The sequence below is a fragment of the Podarcis cretensis genome, assembly GCF_951804945.1.
Source record: "Podarcis cretensis genome assembly, chromosome: 14".
Taxonomy (NCBI): Eukaryota; Metazoa; Chordata; class Lepidosauria; order Squamata; family Lacertidae; genus Podarcis; species Podarcis cretensis.
This window is the reverse complement of record NC_137183.1, coordinates 55,409,459-55,430,846: the sequence shown is the minus strand read 5'-3', so window position 1 is coordinate 55,430,846 and position 21,388 is coordinate 55,409,459. Positions and strand designations below refer to the sequence as shown.

At 50.0% G+C, this 21,388-nt stretch overlaps 3 protein-coding genes across 4 annotated transcripts in view; 1 reads left to right on the top strand and 2 right to left on the bottom strand.

Annotated features, from left to right (window-relative positions):
- Window positions 1-2,400: 2,400 nt before the first annotated feature.
- LOC307203083 (hemoglobin subunit alpha-A-like) lies at window positions 2,401-3,170 on the bottom strand. The gene is made up of 3 exons (XM_079953580.1): window positions 3,029-3,170; window positions 2,717-2,921; window positions 2,401-2,619 (listed from the first exon to the last, which is right to left on the bottom strand). Exons 1-3 carry the CDS (start codon window positions 3,121-3,123, stop codon window positions 2,491-2,493), a joined length of 429 nt encoding a protein of 142 aa, XP_079809706.1. The 5' UTR covers window positions 3,124-3,170; the 3' UTR covers window positions 2,401-2,490.
- Window positions 3,171-6,150: 2,980 nt separating this feature from the next.
- LOC307202581 (hemoglobin subunit alpha-like) lies at window positions 6,151-6,978 on the top strand. Its single transcript, XM_079952679.1, has 3 exons — window positions 6,151-6,350; window positions 6,460-6,664; window positions 6,773-6,978. Exons 1-3 carry the CDS (start codon window positions 6,256-6,258, stop codon window positions 6,899-6,901), a joined length of 429 nt encoding a protein of 142 aa, XP_079808805.1. The 5' UTR covers window positions 6,151-6,255; the 3' UTR covers window positions 6,902-6,978.
- Window positions 6,979-13,226: 6,248 nt separating this feature from the next.
- Window positions 13,227-21,388, bottom strand: part of ADCY9 (adenylate cyclase 9) — a 29,065-nt gene continuing 20,903 nt past the window's right edge. For both annotated transcript variants that reach the window (XM_079953672.1, XM_079953671.1), the window contains exon 12: window positions 13,227-20,178. In XM_079953672.1, coding sequence (XP_079809798.1) covers window positions 18,987-20,178 — 1,192 coding nt within the window. In that variant the 3' untranslated portion in view covers window positions 13,227-18,986. The remainder of the gene's footprint in view (window positions 20,179-21,388) is intronic.

Sequence of the window (21,388 nt, the reverse complement as noted above, 5' to 3'; positions counted from 1 at the left end):
GTCGCCTCTACAGCTGTCTCTCGATGAAGAGTGTTGATGGATTTAAGATGCGTAGGAGCGTATATTTTATTCATTAATTATCCTTCTCCCCCTCCCCTCCCGTTGTGTGAGAAAGCAAATGCCTTTTTCAGCGGAGTCATATTGCCATCCGCGTGCAGCTCATCTGGAGACGCTTTTAAGACTAGATAGCATAACCTTCCAGAACAATAATGATATCCCAAGATGCTCAGGCAGACTCGGGTCACTTTTCTCCTTTATATGTTTCTCTCTTAACAAATAAATCATGCAAGGGGGTTGAGGTATTTTAATTAGTGTTCATGTGTGAAGACTGTGTGTCAGATTTTGAGAATATAACCAAGATCCGTGTGTGTTGGAATGTGTGTACCTGCTTCTGAGCATCAGCAATTAGCATGCGAAGAGTTAATTAAGCCTATGTAAATGTCCTGGTTAAGTGTTGATGAAGTCAGGGGAACTCCTTTGTTAGGTGACTCCTGGGGGGGGGGGGTGTTAATTATCAGTACTTCAAAGCATCGAAAGAACTAGCCGTGAGGATGCAACCGAATAACGGAGGCTCAGAATTAGGAGAGGTGCCTTGGACTCGCCGGCTGCACTGCTGCTGCGAGGAACAAACCCCGCTTGAGATGACCGCGCTGTAAGATCTGGACCCCCTTCATGCAGACTGAAAGTGTGAAGAAGTGGATAGACCGCTAATCTGAAACCTGCGACGGTCGGTCTCCACCTCGCGCCATTTCCCCAGAGGAGCGCAAGCCCTGGACCCCGCTGGACACTTGCCCCAGCTCGGCAGAGAGAAGAGGAGACCCCCGGCCTTTGCAACAATATTGGCACACAGATGACGCCAGGAAGGTGACTCATTCCTCCTCTGCCGCCCCCCCCGGCCGCCCACCTCAATCCCACCCTTTGCTGCTTGCTTGCACCCTCACGAGGCAGTATTTATTGCTTCTTTTTGGTGCTAGAGGAGTTCTGCAAAATAAAGGAACGCGGCAATCACAATTACTACTAGGTTTGGGCCGATTAGAGCAAAATGGATGCTACAGGCGCCCCCGCGCAAAACACCTCCCTCGGTGGGTCTCCAGGCCCTGCCAGAGAGAGGAGTCTGGCCGGGGCAGCCTTGGAAGCGGCTAAAGAAGGGGTCCCGCCTCTGCTCCCACAGCCAGATTCCTCTCCAGGGAAAAAGGATCCGCTTGCAGGATCTGGAAGCCAGAGCAGTGCTCTCCCCAGGGGGGCTCCGCAGCAACTGCTCTTCAGAGGCGTCCTGCCCCGGACACCTGCATGCCACGGGGTTGGACTAGATGACCCCTGGGGGCTCTTTATGGTTCTATGACACCGGAGGTTGGAAACAGCAGCTGCTGCTGCTAGTGGCTTTGGATAGTCTTCTTAGCCTCCGTGAAGGTGTCTACTCTTTCAACGCCCCCCCCCCGGTGTCCGCCGCTACCTCTGGTGGAAAATGCGTGGAAAATCCCGCGGCTCCCTTAGGTAGGAGGCCGCACTACATGGAGCGAGGGGGGCGTCACAGCCAAGGTAGAGATAGCAGAGGCCTAACCGCCCCCCCCCCCGCAGGCCTCCTGGAGTTGGGGTAGATGTTGGCACCCTGTGTGTCTGCTTATCTGCTCCCCAGACCTCCCGACCCGCCCTGGGGTGCCTCCTTCTCCTGGCTGCTGTGAGCAGATAGCGGGGGAGGGAGGGCGCCCCCCCTTGCCATGCGCCCTTCCCATCGCTCTGGTGGGTCCTCTGATCTCAGGAACTGGCGGTGGTTCCAGAGCCCGAGTCGCCCCCTCCCAGGCAGGGCTCCTGCTTGGGGGCCTCTTCCCGTGCCCTCTCAGTGCGGGTGTGGAGGGGACCCTGGCACTGCCCCCCCGGCCTTGGCTGTGGGGAGGGGGCTGCCTCTGCCCTTGAGCGCAGGATCCTAGGAAGCTGCCTTCTATTGCATCCAACCCGGGCCCTATTGCCTACACGGGCTGGCAGCTGTGGCTCGCGGGGCTTTCGGGCTGGACGGAGCCGGGCGGGGCCCTTCTGCGAGCACAACCCCGAGACCGGCCCTTCCGAATAGGTCGTCTGCTTCATCCCAGTCAGTCCAGCCAGGGGCGCAAAGGCCTGGGGAGCCCCACTCCACAAGTCCCCCGAAGGGACCTGGAAGGAAGACCCCCAAGGAGACGGAGCCCTTCTGGGGCTGACTCTGCGCCCCACGCGTGCCTGCGCTCTTTCAGGGCCCCCACCTAGCAGGCGACTCGGTCCAACTGCCCCGGGTTCAAGGAGCGCCAAGTTAGGGGCTATCCCGCGGGACGGGGTCTCCCTCGCCAGAGCCGTCCAGGCCCCCGGGGTCCCCCTCGACCTTCTTCCCTCCCGCCCCCAGTTCAGCCCAAGAAGACGCGAGAGATCAGGGAGAGTCAAGAGCAGGTTTATTGTGGGCTTTGGGGGTCGCAGGGCGGCGTCGAGGCGGCTCCTCTGCGGCGGGCTTGGGCTTCGTGGGGCCTAGCGGTACTTGCAGGTCAGCACGGTGCCGACGCGGCCCAGGAACTTGTCCATGGAGACGAGGGTGCTGGCCTTGAGGAGCCCCTGGTGGTGGGCGGCGATGGCCACCAGGAAGCAGTGGCTCAGCAGCTGCGGGAGAGGGGGAGCGTTAGACGGGGCCCCGGACGGAGCGAAGCAGGGATCCCACCCGCCCCGGAGCCCCGACGGGGAGGAGAGAGAGACTCACCGCGAAGTTGACGGGGTCCACGCGCATCTTCTGGGCGTGCAGGTCGCTGAGCTTGTCGAGGGCGCCGGCGATGTTGTCGATGTGCGCCACGGCCTCGCCGATGGCGGCCGCGACCTTCTTGCCGTGCGCCTTGATGTCCGCAGAGCCGGGGCTCACGTCCATGTGCGCGAAGTAGGTCTTAGTGGTGGGGTGCGCTGCGAACATCCTGCGGGAAGAGGAGGAGGAGAGGAGCAGGAAGACGAGGGTCCGAGTCCCACCCGGCCCGCGGCCTCGTCCCCGGGAGAGGGTCCCTGCCCGACGGGGCGGACTTACCTGGTGATGGCCTCGGCGCCGATGTCCCCGGCGTGGGACTGGATCTCGCTCCAAACATGCTTCACGTGGCTCTTGTCGTCGTCGGTCAACACCATCTTGGCAGCTCAAAGTCTCGGGTGCCGTCGGAGCGCGCGCGGCCCTTTTATTGAGGGCGCCCCGCCCCGCCTGGGGCCTCTCCCTCGGCCTCCGCCCGTCGGCGCTGCGGCTTCTCCCCGCGTTATCGCCTCTTACGGCTAATGCTAGAATGCGAGAGGGAGCGCACGAACAGCCTCCGCGCAATTCCCGCTGCCTCCCCCCAGACAGGCCTTGCCGGGCATCTACGTCGGGCTCTCCCTGGGCGATGACATGCCTCATTTGCTAGTCGTGACACCCCCTTTTCGGCCATTGTTCTTTCCCTAGAACCGCGCGTGGCGGAGGCGCACGAGGAAAGGGGAGGGATGGTGCCTTCCAAAAAGCCAGGATGAGGTCCTCGTCCGCCCCCGCGGGGCTCCGGCCCGAACCAAACCAAGTCAAATGGGTCTTTCCTTTGCGCAGCAAACCAGCCGGCGGCGGGGGCGGCAGAGAAGGGTAGCAGTCAGTCTAGCTGAATGCGGACATTTTGTCCTTGGCCTCCCCGCGAGGTAGCTCTCCGAGGACTCCCGAGCAAACTTAGGAAAGGCATTGGAATTTAAAACTGTGGCTATCATCAAAATGCCATTCCACAAATCTCTGGTACGACCACACTTGGAATACTGTAGACCAGGGGTTCCCAGTTGGTGGTCCACGTCACCCACCCAGACGGTCCCTGACGCATACCTATCAACTGTCTGGGACATCCCTTTGTGGGGGGGGGGCACTCTCACTTTGTTGGAAGTTTGGCAAGATGGGTATTAAACAGATGTCCTTCGTTGTGCAGTATTTGGTATCCGGCACAGCAAAGTACTGGGACCAGATTTCTTCGGGTGGGTCTCAAGGAACACAAACAGCAGCACAGCAACCAACACGAAGCCTCTAACATATTTGGCTAAATAATCTTTAAATTTATTCTATTCCTCTTGGTAGTCCTCCTCCTTTTGGCCGCCGGACTCTTCCGGTCAGGTCAGCTAGCCCCCAAAAGTCCATCATCTTCATCTGCCATTCCTCCACTGTTGGTACTTCTTGTGCTTTCCAATTTTTGGCCAGTAAAATTCTGGCTGCGGTTGTGGCATACAAAAACAATCTGACTTCTTTCTTGGGCAATTCTAGACCTAGTTACAGATAGGTAGCCGTGTTGGTCTGCCATAGTCAAAACAAAATAAAAGAAAAAAAATTCCTTCCAGTAGCACCTTAAAGACCAACTAAGTTAGTTCTAGGTATGAGCTTTCGTGTGCATGCACACTTCTTCAGATACACAGACCTATTCTAGACCTATTATTCCAAGTAGAAAGGCTTCTGGTTTCTTAATAAATGTATATTTCAATTTAAATAAAATTACTTGTGAATATAAGATAGGCCTAGGATTTAAATATGTGATGTTATAGAATAATATGTTTAAAGTTTAAATGAAAAGGAAGATAGATGTTAATTTGACTAAGTAAATTTTATGTGCAAATAGTTTTGGAAAACTGCTACAATAATTTATATGGAAACTCAGCCAGAGGGATTTGAGGAAGTCACCTAACAAGGTTAACAAAAGTGGAATTATTACAGTTAAGATAAATGTTTCTTTGTTTGTATATTTGATGTTCTTTTTCTATTTGTTATAAATTTGGAAAATCAATAAAAAAATTGAAAAAAAAAAACAAAAACAAAACACGAAGCCTCTAATCATTCCAGTTTTATACTTGAAATAAAAAGCTGGTTTAAGGAAGGGGGGCGGGGTTTCCCGGAAATAATCTACGGAGCAAGGCGGGCAAGGAAGAGCTCAAATGAAGAGTCACCACGTGCCGAGGAGCCGAGGCCTCAAGACTTTCCTGGAAGTTGAGGCCTTTGCCGCGGACTTAAACCAACGTGTGTCCCCCACGCCCTTCACCAACACAGCAGCGGTTATGACAGGCGTCCAGGGTGGGTTGCATGCCCCTGCATTCCTATCCACACGCACACTCTTTCCGTGCATGCCTATGGGCAACACAGTGGGTGCAAAAAGCGTCCGTGAGAATGCAGAACAGTGAGTGGCAGCAGAATTCCTGGGTTAAACTAACGCAGCATTTAAAAGAAGGGGACCCCTTGCAGGATATTTGTCCCCTTCTCCACGGAAGAGTGATCCAAGGTGCTTGGTCGTGGGAGCCTGGCTGAAGGCACCTGCGGAAGAGACTCGGAGAGGGCGGCGGTAACTCGGGGATGGCGCCCTGCGAAGCTTTACGGTATCAGTGGAGGGAAGCAGCGGGGGGGGGGCAGGGGCGGGAGCGTGCATTTGGGGCGCTGTGCTCTTGCGGGAGACCACGACCCCCCAAAAACGGGACGTGCTGAACAGTTGTTCCACGGACCCTCTGGGTGGGTTACGCTGGGGTCTGGGGACCCCTCTTTACAGGAAATACGAGGGAGAGGTGACATGATAGAAGTCTATAAAATTACGCATGGCATGAAGAAAACGGGTAGAGAATCGTTTCTCTCTCTGTGTTATCACACTAATCTAGAACTTGTGGACACCAAACGAAGCTGAATGCAGGAAGATTCAGGACACAGAAAAGGAAGTCCTTCATGCAGCACATGGAACTCTCTCCCACAAGAGGCAGTGACGACCACCAACTTGGAAGGCTTTCAAAGCGGATTGGGTGGACTGTGACTGGCCCGGGTCACCCGGAGAGTTTCTAGGCTGACGGGGGCGGCAGAGGCATACCCAAGAGCCCCCGTAAGCGACTACCCTCCGGAGAAGGTCCCCAAAACCCATTGGAGAGAAGCAGGCGCCCGCGGGCTCCAAGTGGCCTCGACGGTGGTCTGTGAGTCCACCTGAGTTGGCCGTCTGATGCATCTCCCTTTGAGCCTTAGCCGCCTGGAGCGCCACCGACCTGGGGGTGGAGGGGGGGGGGCTGAGTTCTAAGCGCTCGAAAACAGGGAAAGAAACTGAGCCAGGCGCCACGCACGTCCCCACCGGGCCTCTTGCGCGTTGCTGGCCTTCAGCCAGCTAGTGGTGCCCACGCAAGGCCTCTCCTTGCGGCGCCCAGACGCAGCTGTGAAGGGCGGGACCTCCGGGTCGGAGGCCCCCTGCGCAGCGCCGATTAAAGGCTGCCTGGCTGCCCGCGCGGCGCCCAGGACGCCCCACTGCCAAGATGGGGCTGACCGAGGAAGACAAGCAGCGCGTGAGGGCCATCTGGGTCCCCGTGAGCAGACACGCCGAAGCCGTGGGCGTCGAGGTGCTCACCAGGTAAGTCCTCCCCGCCGGCTCCGGGACCCTCCCCAGGTCTGCCGTCCGTGGGTGGAGGCTGGAACCCCGAGGGCGAGGCCGCTGGCCTGATCCTGTCCTGGTCCCGCAGGCTGATGGCGGCGCACCCCACCACCAAGACCTACTTCCATCACCTCGACCTCTCTCCGGACTCGGCCCAGCTGAAGGCGCTGGGCAAGAAGGTGGTGGACGCGCTCAGCTGCGCCGTCGAGAACCTGGACGACCTGCCCGGCGCCCTCGGCCATCTCAGCGAGCTGCACGCCTTCCAGCTGCGGGTGTCGCCCAGCAGCTTCGAGGTGAGTCGCGCTCCCCGAGGCTGCCCCGGCCTCCCGCTGCCCTCCCCGTCGGGCGGCCCAGGGTCCTGCTCTCTCTCTCTAACGCTGGCGCTCTCCTCTCTCCCACAGTGCCTTAACCACTGCATCCTGGTGACCGTCGGTGCCCACAGCCGCGGCTCCCTCGACCCGGCGCTCCTCCTTTCCGTGGACAAATTCCTGGGCAGCGTCGCCCGCGTCCTGACCTCCCGCCACCGCTAGGCAGGGCAGGACGGCCTCGCCCGGGCGCCCTCCCCGTCTTCTCCCTCCTAATAAAGCTTTGGGCTATTTAAACTGCAGCGCTGAGCCCTCACCTCTCTCTGGGGGGCGGCTGGGGGGGGGGGCTGGACGGGCTTCGGAGGAGCCCTCGACGGCGCTCCCCTCGAGGTTGTCCGTAGGGAATGTCACATTGTCCCGGGACCGGATGGTTAAGTCTGGGTAATAAATGAGTTTATTCACCATCAAGCCTTTTCGTACCTCGGGGAAGTGGAGGGACCGGCAAGTCTGCGGCTTTCCCCTCTGCACTCCTGTGCTGAGAGAGAACAGCATAGAATCGCAGAACTGGAGGGCCCTCCAAAGGTCATAAAGCCCAGCCCGCTGCAATGCCGGAACTGCAGTAAAGGGGGAATGGCATTTTTGTTGGGGGGGGGGTAGGCCTTTTGTTAAGGGGGGCAGAACCTACGTTAGCTATGCATTTATGTCGATTTCTATTGATTTAGGGGAGCTGCCCCCTCTTGGCTACGCCCATGAAAGGGAGGCTGCTCAAACCACCCCCGTCCTAGGTGTTCTTTGCTTCCACTCAATGATGGGGAGGCCAGCCCCCCCCCCAAACATCCGCAGGCCGCGAAGGGCGCAGGGAGAGGTCTCCGCGCAGGCAGGGGGGCGCCTCAGGCTCGTCCCCCGAGATCACGATGACCAGAGCAATGGGGAAAGGCACGTGGCAAGGGGGGGCCGCTGCCTCCTTCCCTATCTGCACCCAACAGCAGGCAGAAGGACCCCACCCAGGCAGCAACAGGCACAACCGCTCAGGGAGGAGCAGCAGCAGCAGGCCTTGGGGGGGGGGCGGGACGGGGACGACACAGATAAGGAGGCCGACCCTGGGTGTCAACTACTTCTCCAATTCCAGGGCAGGGGGGGGGACTTTGTGCGTGGGTTGCAGGACCCCCCCCCCTAGGAAGCAGCAGCTCAAGGAGGATGATGGGGACCAAATGCCAGTTGTGGCCGAATGCTGATGCCGCCGCCTTTCCCATTGCCCCAAGAAGGTGCAAAGGCCAGTTTGAGCTTTGGCGCAAGAGGAGAGGGGCCCCGCTCCCCTTTCCCCACCTCCATGGGGTGGGGGCAGGGGCGACCATCCAAACCCCACCCCGAAGGGAAAAGCAAGGGGGGGTGAGGTAAACACGTTTGGTTTTTAAAGCATTTTATTCATTTTCAAGAAAAGAATATAAACACAAATATTATCAAAAGGGTTTCTCCCCACCCACCCCCTCCCCCAGAGCAGAAGACTATTATAGTGTCAAATTCTCCCATAAATCCATACACGTAGTTTGTGGGCGCCAGTCGTCAGAGAAGCTCAATTGAATGTTTTATAAAAAATGTGCCATATTTCAACAAAACCACCCATATCCGAAGCATCGATTCAGGGCATGTATTCTCTTAGCTTCTCAGATAAAGCAGTTGTCTCTACATTCTGCTTCCACTGTGTGATCTACAGGTGAGATTCCTTTCTAGTCTCATGCTACAGGCAATCTTGCCACTACCAGAAGAAAAGTGGCAGGTTCCTCTTGTGATAATTTGAGTATATTTAAATATTATTAATAAACCTAGACATGGGTTGCAATGTACATCCTGGTTTGTAATTTTGCTTATTTCTGCCAATGCAGGTCCCCCAAATGGTGGCACCAATTCACATATCCATAGCTGTCAACTTTCAGATTTGAAAATAAGGGATCAGCAGCCTCACCTGTCCCAGGGACAGTCTACGGGATATCTAACAATCCGGGATAGCAGCGCTGGAATAACGGGATTTCCCGCAAAAAAAAGGAAGGTTGACAGCTATGCACATATCTATGACATATGGAACAATTTCCACGCCCAGGTCCTTTCCCCAATTTTGCTTACTAGTCAAGCATTGTTCAATGGCCAGGTCAGTGAGTATTTTGCATAAAACCAATATTATTTTTTGAGTGGGGGTGTTCAGTGATATTCAGAATCAGTTTTTCAAATTGCGTGAAAGGTCTAATTGCTTGAGATTCAGCTGTTGGACTTGAGATAATACGTATCACCTGATAGCCAATTCACATTACAACCCTCAATTCTTTCCATAATTTGCCGGGAGAAAAACATCATTTTTATAAAAGTGAATCAATCTGCACAAGCATTTTTCTTTCCATTTCATATGCATCAGTTTTCGATCAGACGTGTCAAAGGAGGGGTGCAATGCAAAGGAAATACGTAGAGGTGGTGCTGATTTTTAAATCCAGGATCACCAGATCTCGAATTCTGCTTTTGCAAATGGCTTTGTCATTACAAAAGTTTTGTTGTTATTCAAAAATGGGATGCCTGATATTCTGTGTTGCACAGGTTCATCTAATTTCAGTTGCATCCAAATCTTCTCTTTTACACTGAATATCATACTAATGGCATTCTGTATACAGGCCACATTATGGTATGGTAGACCCATTTACCCTTCTCTGAGAAGGCTGATATAATAGTTACCGTATTTTTCGCCCCATAGGACGCACTGGCCCATAGGACGCACCTAGGTTTTTTTTTTTGGGGGGGGGGAATAAAGAAAAAAAAAATTATTTCCCCCCCAGGTACAGGGCTGGGGCAGGGGAAGCCCGAGCTTCCCTCGACCCCAGAACAGGCTGCTATCCGCAAGCCGTGGGAGAGCTGTGCGAAGTCACGCAGCTCTCCCACAGCTAGGGTAGAGCTGCGTGAAGCCCAAAGCCTGGGGCGTGCTGAGCTCAGCGCGCCCCAAACTTCTGGGTGCAGGCAAGCTCTCCGCTAGCCGTGGGAGAGCTGCGCGACTTCGCGCAACTCTCCCATGGCTAGCTTCCTGAAGCCTGGAGAGCAAGAGGGGTCAGTGCACACCGACCCCCCTCGCTCTCCAGGCTTCAGCAAAAGCCTGCATTCACCCCATAGGACGCGCACACATTTCCCCTTCATTTTTGGAGGGGGAAAAGTGTGTCCTATAGGGCAAAAAATACGGTAGGCACAGACCAGGTCTCTTGCTGTGATGACTCAAGCTTACATTCATTTTTTTGGCCATATCCTTAGAGTATTTGTTGAAATAGATAGGGTTTGAAACATATATATATATATATATATATATATATATATATATATATATAATTTTAACCAATCCAACCTACCCTTTCAAGAGATTCAAGGTCCCTTGTATGGTTTAAGTTTCTTAATTACTTTAGTTGCATCTTCCAGCATTATTGGTGCTACCAAAGAGAGTTGGTTCTATTTCGGAGATTTCACCGTTTTAATTTATATGGAATTTAATACACCTGTGCAACAGGGCATCACATTTAAGAGTCCACAGGCATGGCATATGAACAGGGGGCGAGACAGCTCACACCCCCTGCCCCAACTTCAAACAGTTCAATATGTTAAAGGTATTGAATTTTCTCTTGCAAAGATAAAAGAAATGCCAGTTTCAGCTTTCCTTCACTCCCTCCTTGCCATTTTCTTCACTTAGCGTAATATATGAGATATAGTTATAAAAGTTAGAAGTCAAACCAGTCAGTTTGCAGAAGAATGATGTTTCTAATTTCTTTAAGAAACTCTTGGGTTTCTTATTTCTCTTTGACCTCCCTTGCCATCCATCTTGTCTGTTTCTCTCCTCCACCTGTTCTGTGTATTGGAACTCCCAATTGTTCCCAATGCTAGTTTGGCTTCAGCCAGAGTGGTGACGATGGCTGGATCTAGAGATGTCAAAGAAGCGATTCAGTTAAATGCCTTGTAAACTCATACAGGGAAATCAGGCAGGGAAAGACGGGACTCCACATCGCCATCTGGTGTCACAGTCTTATATCGCATATACAACACTTTTCCTTTAGTTGAGCCCTGTCAGTATTGCTATCTGCAAAATAAGTTTAAATGGGAAGAAGCCCCATCTGTATTTCACTCCAGCAGCATGTAGGGTAGTATTTTTTGAGGTTTCTTTTTTGTAGTGGACTTTCTTCCCTTCCATGTTAAATTCCGTTCCTTCTCTTGCTACTTTCTCAATTGCTTCTTTGAAGGAGGAATGTGCCATTTTCTTCATGTGCCTCCTCCATATGAAGTCTGGAGGGGAGCAACACGAGAGCGGGGCCTTCTCTGCGGTGGTTCCCCGCTTGTGGAATGCTCTCCCCAGGAACGTTCTCCTGGCGCTTTCATTATACACCTTTAGGCACCAGACAAAAACGTTCCTCTTTAACCAAGCCTTTGCCCTTTTAAAATGTGTTGGGTAATGCTTTGAAGGAAAATGTAATGAAAATGATATATAGATGGTACATGACCCCAGTTAAACTTGCCAAAATATACCATTTGTCTGATAATAAATGTTGGAAATGTAAAGAACATGAAGGAACATTCTTTCACCTCTGGTGGACTTGCCCTAGAGTGAAGGCCTTCTGGGAAATGATATATAATGAGTTGAAAAAGGTATTTAAATATACCTTCACTAAGAAACCAGAGGCCTTCCTTCTGGGCATTGTCGGCCAGAAGGTGTTAAAGAAGGACCGAACATTTTTTATGTATGCAACAACGGCAGCAAGGATATTTATCGCTAAGAGCTGGAAAACTCAAGATCTACCCACACTGGAAGAGTGGCAGATGCAGCTGATGGACTATATGCAACTGGCCGAGATGACTGGTAGAATTCGAGACCTGGGAGAAGAGAGGGTTGAAGAAGACTGGAAGAAATTCAAGATTTATTTACAAAAGTATTGTAATTTGGTCGAATGCTAAGAAGGATGCTAGATCATAAATAATTGCCTACCATTGAATTAGATTTGAATTTGACGATAAGTGAGACTGAGGAAAACATAAAACTTTTGGAGATTAGATTAAATTAATTGAACAAGATTTAAGAATATAAATAAGATGATAAATTGCTGGAAAAAATTTACAATGATGTAAGTGGGAGTGGGAGACGTGAGGGAGTCCAAAGAAGTTTTGAAAAATGTGTTATGATACATGTTATATTGTTTATCATTTTTGCATTTTGTATTTAAAAAAATCTCAATAAATATTTATATAAAAAAAAATAAAAAAAAATGTGTTGGGGGGGTGTTATTGGGTTGGTTTTGGTTTTACTTTATGTATTTTGTGTTTTTATATTGCAATTTTATCCTGTGAACTGCCCTGAAATAATAAAAATTGTTGCTATTTTATCACAGGGTTGCTGTCTTGGGGGGGGGGGGCGTTGCCAAAGCCTCATGCATTCTTTGTATGCAGTTTGCATTCACGCTTAAAAGTTAACGAAAAGGGCTTTCATACCCGTTTTCCGGAGCTCCTTTCAGTCATAAATTATCCATTCTACTCCTATCCTCCCAGGACTCCATATGAAGTTGCAAGTCTGATGCACTTTTAGTGAGTCTTTTAATGGTGGATTTGTGGCATATTCCTAAAACCAAAGCTTCATTAGCTGAAGCAGGCAGTTCAGTAAATTTCGTAGGCAAGTCTTTCAATTCCATTTTTATTTCATCTCTAAAAACTTTGAAGGCTGCATTCCTTTTTCCACTGCTAGCTAAATCTTTCTGCAATTGTTTTAGAAGGTCATAGAAGGGTTCAAAGTCCTCTTTAGAAAGATGTGCAACTTTCAGAGCCATTTCTGATCTCATTTCTTCCTGACCCATATCTGATCTTCTGCTGCCAAAGTATCTAAAGAAAAATTGCTCGGAAGGTATTTGGGGCAAGGTGGGCATAGCCTTTTAGCATCCTGTTCTTTCCTGGGTACCCTTTAGCTTTCAGAAGTTTGTAACAGCTGAGCAGTGCAGGCAAAGGGTTGAAACTAGAAGATTTAACAATCTTGAATGATGACATCACCACCCTCCCCAGAAAAGAAAAATGGAATAGAACTGTCCAGAACAGCTCCTCTTTGAAATGACATGTATTTCCTAGCAACTGGTGGAAAAGGCCACGTTTGTGTTACTGTGAAAAGTGTGCCTGCATTTACACAAGTAGCAGCATTGTGCAGTTCTAAGGGGAACACCTTCAGAAGCTGAAATTGGCTACAAGATACATTCACAGTGCCCAAGCAGAGCAGGCAAGGTTAGGGCAACTGACTGAAAAATTATCATTCCAACTTCTCCATCATATATATGACTTGCTCCCAAGCCACTTTGCTACCTTGAGTTGACAGATACATACCATCCTATGAGTCTGTTGCGAGGGCAGTGCCAAGTGATCACAAGCTCTTGGGAAACACATGCAAGTAAATCCAGCCCACTTATCCCTCGGAAGAACGAGCGTTTCCACAAAGTGGCATGTGAATCGCGAGAATCGCTTCTCCAGATCTACCAAATTTAAGATGGCGCAAAGGAATCTCCAGTACAGGAAAACCGTTTAATATACAATTGATTACAGATCTGCAGTAACAAGTCAAAGTGAATGTGTATATTTACCTTCTATATACATATAGTATTTCACACATACTTTTGTGTGTGTGTCTTTAGAGCCAGACATATGCAGGCTATTTACAGTTAAGCTACTGTAGTGAAGGACGGCCTTTGGCACTCCCAGCAAGCAAAACTCTGTGAAGCCACTGCCTCCTCCTCCCCCCCCCCCCGCCTGGTGTGGGGAGGGGCCTGCTCTTCCTTTCTGCAGGGAGGGCAAGACAGTGTCAACCAGAGTAGTGGACGCAGAAAAGGAGGAGAAAGCTGAATGGTTTTCTGCTCACACCTGTGCCCGCAAGTACAGAATTTGGGGCATTTCCCCATTGACACCAATACTGCATGGAGGCAATATTCCAGGAAAGCCCTTCTTCAAGGCAGACCAGGAGCTGATAGGCACCTGAAGGACAATACTGTGGTGTGTGTTTTTTCACAAAATGAAAGGATTTTCAAGTTGCTTTCATCTTTTGCCTCTCCCAAGTTTCTCAGCAAACCAGGCTAAAATGATGAAAAATAGGGGAGGCTCGTTTGTGCATATCAAATACTGAAATAGTGTTGCATAGGCTGCCTAAAGGCTGGCACCCTTCTCCCCCCCACCCCACCCCAGTAACTAGTAGTTTATTCAACACAAAGCCTCAGGGCCAGTAACAGCATTATCTCAAAACCAAATAAAAATATAAATACACATTAAAATACAACCGTACATGTCTAAAACAACCCTGTAGAAACTGTTGGTGAAGAACACCAGTTTGAACCGTCTTGGATGGTTTGCAGAGGACTCTCGTTCTCCACCAGGAGAGCCAGGCCCCAAAGGAGGCCTCTCTCTCCAGCCTCCCCACCAAGGGCTCATGAAACAAAAGGGTTGCTTTGCGCCAGCCAGGAAGAGAGAGTCAGAGGTGGCTTCCAGCATTTCCTGCTCAGTCACACCTGACCCAGGCCCAGGACTTGCCCTGTCCTACTTTCCAGCGGCTCTTTGCAAGTATGCAAAGCCCAAGCCAGTTAAGAGTTTCTGAAGGGTATTGCCATCAAAATAAGGAGTTGGCTTTAAATCATCAGGTCCTGAGAAGTGAAGAGCCAGGCTCCCTCTCCATGGCAGCAACCGGAGGGTGGGAAGAGGGGAGCATGCAGCCTCCGTGGCCCTAGAAGGGGACCAAAGCCTTCAGCACCTCAAGGAACGGGCACCCTGGACAGAGGCAGAGGGAGGCATCCCGCGGAGACAACGCCACAGGCCTGCCACTCTGCTTGTTTAGGTGGAGTTCCCCTCCCCCATCTCGTTAAGGCTTTGGGCTTTTTATTACTTCTGTTTGTCCTCGTGACGTTGAGGCAACAACCTTAAAGCTGCTGCCCCAAAGGGATGCTTTGGAGCCCTTGGTTTACATTGCTGCAATACTCCCAGGAAGTCATGTTTGGCTATGGCTACTGCAGAAGCAGGAGGCTGGCCTGGCCAGGCGGGAGAACAGCTAAAGTCAGAGAGAGGAAGGCAGGAGTGCAGTTGCGGTGCATAAACCAACCAGTATTTAAACACGAGATACACTAGCCTTAGGCTCGTTTCTAAGAGGAGAAGCTAATGCCTCAGAGACCCAGGAAGTGCCTAGAAGAAATGCTTTCTGCTTTGTGATGCGTCTCCCCAGGTAAGTGGGGGGACGGGGCATATTGCAGGTACAGGCATGAGGAGAGGATGGGGGGAGGAGAGAACGGAGAAGAGGCAGTAAAGAGCTCTGTGGGACACTCTCAGCAGGACACCAACAGCTCCTCCTCCTACCAACTGGACCTGAGTGGGAATAAGTGCCCAGAATGCTGCCTCTATGTGGGGGAGATGGAGGAGGAGGGGCTGGTGGCCCCTGCCTTTCAGCTCACAGGAGGGGCAAGGAGAGGGTGGGGTCCCCAAGAGCGGCCAAGGTCACGCAGGCGCATTTTCCTCCACCTTGCACACCCAGCCCTCAGATACCCCTCCAGCTCCTGTGGAAGAAAAAGGGAAGCCACTCATCTCATCGTGTAGCTCTGCTAGGAAGCCAAATGGCAACAAGCCTCCAGTGACAAGTTAAAAGAGCCTTTGGAGAAGAAGCCAAGTGCATTGTTTCTATTTATACATAGTCAGCGTATGAGGGAAAGTAAGTTCTAAATAATTAAGTAGTTATTTAGTCCTTAAAAGGTGCTTTGTCTCATTGATTTCTGTAGGACTGAAGCAGGCCTCAATGAGTGCGGTTGAATAAAAAGCCTCATTTACTGCTTCCAGAGACCTTGGAGCACGGCAGGAGAACAGAACTTGCTCTCTTTGGGGCACTTCCTCGTGCATCCCAAAACTTTGTTGCCAAGGAGTTGGCAGCAGAAGACCTAGGCTTCTGCAGACCTCGCCTCCCCCTGCCTTCGCCCTCCGATATTTCCTTCTGCCACCCGACTTCCCAGCCCAACTCTAGCTAAAATATCTGTTTGTGGTGGGAGCCTTTCAGTGCCAGGTCAGTTAGCATCATTAGTTCCAGAGCCCTGGAAATAAGGCTTCTGCTGAAAAAACCCAAAATGACATCCCTGGCTCATGTCCAGCCCGATCTTCAAAGGAACAACTGCCTCCTTTGCATGCCACTGCTTGCTCCCTCACCAGGCGTGTGTATTTACCGCTAGGTAAATCATCTTGCATTATTGCTACCAACGTAGCGCTCCAGTTTTATTGCTATAATTTTAGGCATGGTGTGACGAACCGGTGGCCCTCCAGCTGCTGCTGGGATTCCCATCCGCCCCAGCAACGAGCCTGGCCGATGCGCAGGGGTGCTGGGAAGTGGAGCCTTGCAACATCTGGAGGGCTCCTTCAGGTTCCCCACCCTGCACCCACCAAGGCCTAAAGTACAGGCAACAAGCCTTCGGGGACCGTTCCACAGGCAGGCGGCAGAAGAGCTCCCTACTACCTCTGTGTAAGTATTTTGCCTGGCAAATAAAATGCTTTTGGGGAGGTATGTGAAAAAGCAACGATATGCAAGGTGCTTTGCAGGCAACGACCCACTGCAGGAAACCCTGTTGTTGAGAGCAGCCCATGAATTCACACAAAGAGCAGCTGAGATGCTGCTATTTCAGCCTCCAGGATGAAGCAGACACCAATCAGAGCCTTTAAAATTCAAGCTGAACATACCTTTCATGTGCCTGGCCAGAGAAAGAGCAAGCCAACCCCTGGCCTATGACTAAAGACATCACCTGCCTGGCAGAGAGCAAGAAACATTTGCCAAGGGCCTGAAGCACCTACACAAATTAAAGAAATGAAATACTTCAACCATTTGAGCATTTTTTACACTGCAAAGAGCTGGTCTTAGGAACATTCCCCCAAGCCGGGGTAATTGAAGTCTTTTTACAAAAGGAAATAGCCAAATTCCTTGTGGCTAGAAATCTGCAAGTTTCCAACAATTCTCACAACTGAGAGAAGCAGGTCACACATTAAGACAGTTGGCCCCAAAGCCTCTCATTCTCACAGGGCCAGATCCGCCACAAGCCACCATCCTTGCTGGCTATTATCAGTGTCCTTAAACTTCCCTCTTCTGACTTTTAGCTCTTGTTGAACCCCAGCTCTGTTCTGTATGCTGCAGATGGCCTGGAAACACCTTGGGACTAAATCAGCTCAGCAGTGGGGAAAACAGCAGTTCAGTCGAGAAACCAGAAGCTAGAATCCTGGCGATTACCTTCGAAAGTTTCTTTGATTTGACTGAGGCAAGAGAAGTTTACAAAATGATACTAATCTTCTGGAAAGCCCAACTCAGGGAACAGCCTCCTCCTAGACATTTTATTCACAATTAAGTCCACTGCATACGCTGGAGTTACTACCTAGTAAATGTGCTTGGGATTGCAGCCACAGTGGAGGCTAGTACTGTACAGTACTTGGGGCTGAAGAAAATAAGATTGTTTTTAACTACATATTGAGAACCGTGCAGCATTGTCCTCCTAGACCCAGCCTGCACTGGAAATTCACTACCCCTGTGTTGGTTCAGCCCCAAAGGCTTTTATCGAAAGATGCACGTATTACAGTGCTGCTCAGTATGGGTGTCGGAATGTGAGACATACAGAAGAGAGAGTGGCCCACAGAAAAGGTATTCTATGTGCTATCAAGCAAAAGCCCCTTTATGATCATAAATTCCAGGGATGCTCTTAACAACTGAGCCAAAAGAGAGAGAGACTAGCTTTAGTTTTAAAGAAGATTAACATGTCAACAAAATAACAGAAGTGACCAGCTGATGAGAATGGTCATAGTTGTCCATTTCACTCCAAAGGTCAGAACACAGGAGATGCTAGCTTTTTACTGGACCAATTTAGGTTGCAGGATAAGAAAGTGCAAGAGGAAGTATTCTATGAAAAAACAAACTTCCTAACCCTAAAGTACTTTAACCCTTTTCACGTGTTCTAAACTTGCAAAAACGTAGAACAGCCCCTACTTTATTCTGCATGTGTATTTGCGGGGCAGATTTATGCTTTGCTACATCACCTTTAGGTGAATCACAAAATTTGGCTGCATTAAGAGTCAAACACGTTTGACTCTTTATTCAGTAATACAACAGGAGTGAAAATGCAAAAAAAAAAAAAAAAAAAAAGATTGTCAAAGGGAATTCATTCTGACTGAATCCACACAATAAAGCGCCGAAGGCTTATGATCTCCCTACTCTTGTGCTTTTCAGCTCTGAACAGACTTCTCATTCCAACTCCCACAAAGGGCATACACAATAAGGGCAAAATATGTGCCCCAACCCTGCTAAGTCAGCCACGTCTGACAGCTTGAGTGCTGTTGGCACCAACTGTGCCTAAAGAAAGGCTGGACTGAGAACGCAGACACGCTTAATGGGCACCTGGCTTACAATTGGCACCACTGCTTACAATCCCTACTGTCCCCACAAATACAGAATTAAGGGGGAAGGGAGGAATAAAAAGGAAGGGAGAAAATCCCCTATCATTTATTATCTTTCTCTTAGGCCTGACCAGATTTAGAGAAAACCGTTTCATCCAAATGCTCAGAAGTCAGAGGTCAGAAGCGAAACACCCGAGGCTGAGACTGGCACGCTTCTGCCGCTGGAGCACTGTGCAGCCAGCGCCAATCCCCACACGGCAGAGGCCTGTGGGGTGAATGGCAAGAGGCCACACGTCCCAGAACACACAAGGGCACTTGAGTCTGATTATGGCAAACAGAGCAGCCCACAGATCACTTCCGGTAAGTGCTGGACTGCCAAGGCAAGCTCCCTGCTGCTCCTCCTCCAGCTGCCCAGGGGGCAACTTGGGCAACTCCTCTCTCGCCTCACGTCATCTTCCCTTAGAGGCTGCTTGTGTCAGTCAGGTAAACATGCATTTGTCTGTGTTTACATACAAAAGGCTTAACATAATAGGCAAAACAAAAACAAAATAGTAGTGCCAGTGAGAAACAATAAAAATGATATAACCACGGCTTATCCATCGAACATATGGTCAACTTTGTGCCTCTGTTCCTAGACAAGGAGTCCAGCAGAGTCTATCTGAAGGCACTTGATGTCTCATCTCAGCTGAAAGACTGTTCCAAGGGGACCTGGGGGGTGAGAGAGGCACAAAAGCCCTGGCCCACCAGTGACCCCCTCGGATCCCGTTGCCAAAGTCAGATGACAGAGCCGTCCAGCCACTCCCTCTCCTGCCCCCTCCTCCAGGAGTACACAGCCCGCCGAGAGACCTGCGCTCTTGTAGACAGAGTAGACCACTCCAGCGCATCATAAGCTCCGCGAGTTATTCAGCTTAGTCAGCTCACTGGTCTCACCGGGACCTGCTTCTTTGCAGTCGTTTTTCTCAACAGACTTACCAAACCTACGCCCATCCTCTGGCTTCCCTGTCTCTTTTGGGAGATTCTTGAAAGAGGGGAGCCCGCCCTTGAGCTCCAAATTATGGTCCGAGACGTGGGGCGTCTTGTCCAAATTCTGTACAGAAGGCACCAGGTTGGTGATCTCGTCCGTCGGAGACCGCCCAATGCTGCCATCCACTTGAACACGGATGTCTGGAGATATAGATAACTGGTGGTGGGGGACGATGCCGTTGTCCATGCACTTGGGGTACAGGAAGGTCTTCATCTGCCCTTTGCCCTTCACATTCACCGTCCCCCTGTAATCAAAGTCATACCCCATTTTGTTCAGGATGCGGTAGCTCTCTTCACTCACCTGGATGCGACACTCCACTCCGGTCGTGTCCATCCTGCTGGCGATGTTCACAGTGTCACCCCAAATGTCATAGAGGAGCTTGGTGGTGCCAATGACCCCGGCAGTCAAGGGGCCGTGGTTGAAGCCAATCCGTAGTTTGAAATTGAACCACAGCATGTTGTTGTTAAAGTCATCAACCACTCGCATCATTTCTTTGGCAAATTCGAAGAGGGTTTGCAAGTGGCCGTGCGGGCTGTTGCTGTCTTGGCACTGGGACGTGTTCAGGCCAGAGGCGGCCATATACGTGGCCCCGATGGTTTTGATCTTCTCGATGTTGCTGTAGTCAGGCTTGCTCAGCAGCTCGTCAAAGTCCCCAATCAGCTCGTTCAGGACTCGGTAGCACTCCTTGCCTCCTTCGTAGTTCTCCTCGTAGAACTCACTGAAGTTCACGATGCTGGCAAAGATCACGCCACCACTGTCATGATTTTTGGAGTAGCTCTGTGAGACTTTCAGCTGCTCCGCCACGTGGTATGGAATGATATTCCGCAGCAGCCAGTCCGCCTGGTCCCTCATGCTCTGGATCTTGGTGCGGTGAAGGTCGGCTTCCACGTCTCCATGGTAATGCAGACGGTAGCTCACTTCAAACTCACGGTTTAAGAACCAAACCAGGAGGAGAAGAAGGAAGAAGCCCAGAATCACTTCATGGCCAATAAGGTCTGCTGGCCGCCTGAAGTCTTCCAAGGTTGATTGGTAGCATGGATTCCTTATGGAACTGGAGTTAATTTTTTAAAGAAAATATAGACACACGCACATACACAGAGTAAATGTAAAAAAGAAAAGAAAAAAGCATTTGTATGTTTTCTCTATTCTTATATTCCTATATTCTAATCACAAGCACACAACGTTACTCTATTTTAAAATGTTATTCTATTTTAAAATACGATTTTCTAGTCCCCCATGGCAACAGAGACAATTATGACAACTTCATATGCGCAGGACCAAACTAGACATTGTGTCATTCACACAATGGGACTCTCTTTATTTTGGAGTGGGGGGAGTGGAGATTCAGATCAGGATGGCTGTGGTGAGCAAAGATCCAGACCACCCACCCACCCACACTGCCTAGTTTCTTTTTCAAAAATGTTTTATTGTTTTATTCATTTCAATGGGTATATTTCAAGTAAAACATAGTTGAATAAAACCTAAAACTCTTTTGAAGTTTTATCACTCAGATACAAATCATTTAACTAAATATATGCAAATAAAATACAAAATGAGCAAACCAAATAAAATTCTGTGCTGCCATCAAAAGGCAAACAATCGAATCCTTATTCTTCAAATATTTATTTTAGCTGGTACAGTGGTACCTTAGTTTTCGAACGTAATCCATTCTGGAAGACCGTTCGAGTTCCAAAACGGTAAACTCAATACAGAAGCCTCAAAATGGAAAACTTAATACAGAAGCCGCATTTCATGTTTGACTTCCAAGGCGGGTTCAAAAATGAAGCATTTACTTCCGGGTTTACGGCGTTCGAAAACTGAAACTTTTGTCAACAGAGACGTTCGAAAACTGAGGTACCACTGTATACAGATTTAAGAGGGCCAATTGGGTCCTGATAGTATATTATGTTTCACAATTTTCTGAACCCTCTAAAAATCCCAAAATTCATTTGCAGGTTCACCACTTATGTCATGATGTACCAGTTTTGTTCCAATCCAGATTTTGTTCAACTGCTATTTACTTTCCCTCTCCCTACCACCTCCCCCCCCTACTCTCTCACACACATACATGGATAGTGTCACAATTAGTCACTACTTGGGTAAATCACATCATGTCCAGTTTGGTCCTCAGATGTCAAATAAAGTATTCTGTCAGACTTAAGAGACTCATCCCAAGTTTTTATGTGAGAGTCTGTTTAACCTTCATCTGTCACAGTTATCTGCAGATTAATATGTCTATGACTGACTAATCTAACTGCACC

Coding starts and splice junctions, on each gene's coding strand:
- LOC307203083 (XM_079953580.1), bottom strand. CDS start 3,123: ATGGTGTTGACCGACGACGACAAGAGCCACGTGAAGCATGTTTGGAGC. Junction 2,922..3,028: donor GGCGCCGAGGCCATCACCAG/GTAAGTCCGCCC, acceptor CTCTTCCCGCAG/GATGTTCGCAGCGCACCCCA. Junction 2,620..2,716: donor TGGACCCCGTCAACTTCGCG/GTGAGTCTCTCT, acceptor CCTCTCCCGCAG/CTGCTGAGCCACTGCTTCCT.
- LOC307202581 (XM_079952679.1), top strand. CDS start 6,256: ATGGGGCTGACCGAGGAAGACAAGCAGCGCGTGAGGGCCATCTGGGTC. Junction 6,351..6,459: donor GGCGTCGAGGTGCTCACCAG/GTAAGTCCTCCC, acceptor CTGGTCCCGCAG/GCTGATGGCGGCGCACCCCA. Junction 6,665..6,772: donor TGTCGCCCAGCAGCTTCGAG/GTGAGTCGCGCT, acceptor TCTCTCCCACAG/TGCCTTAACCACTGCATCCT.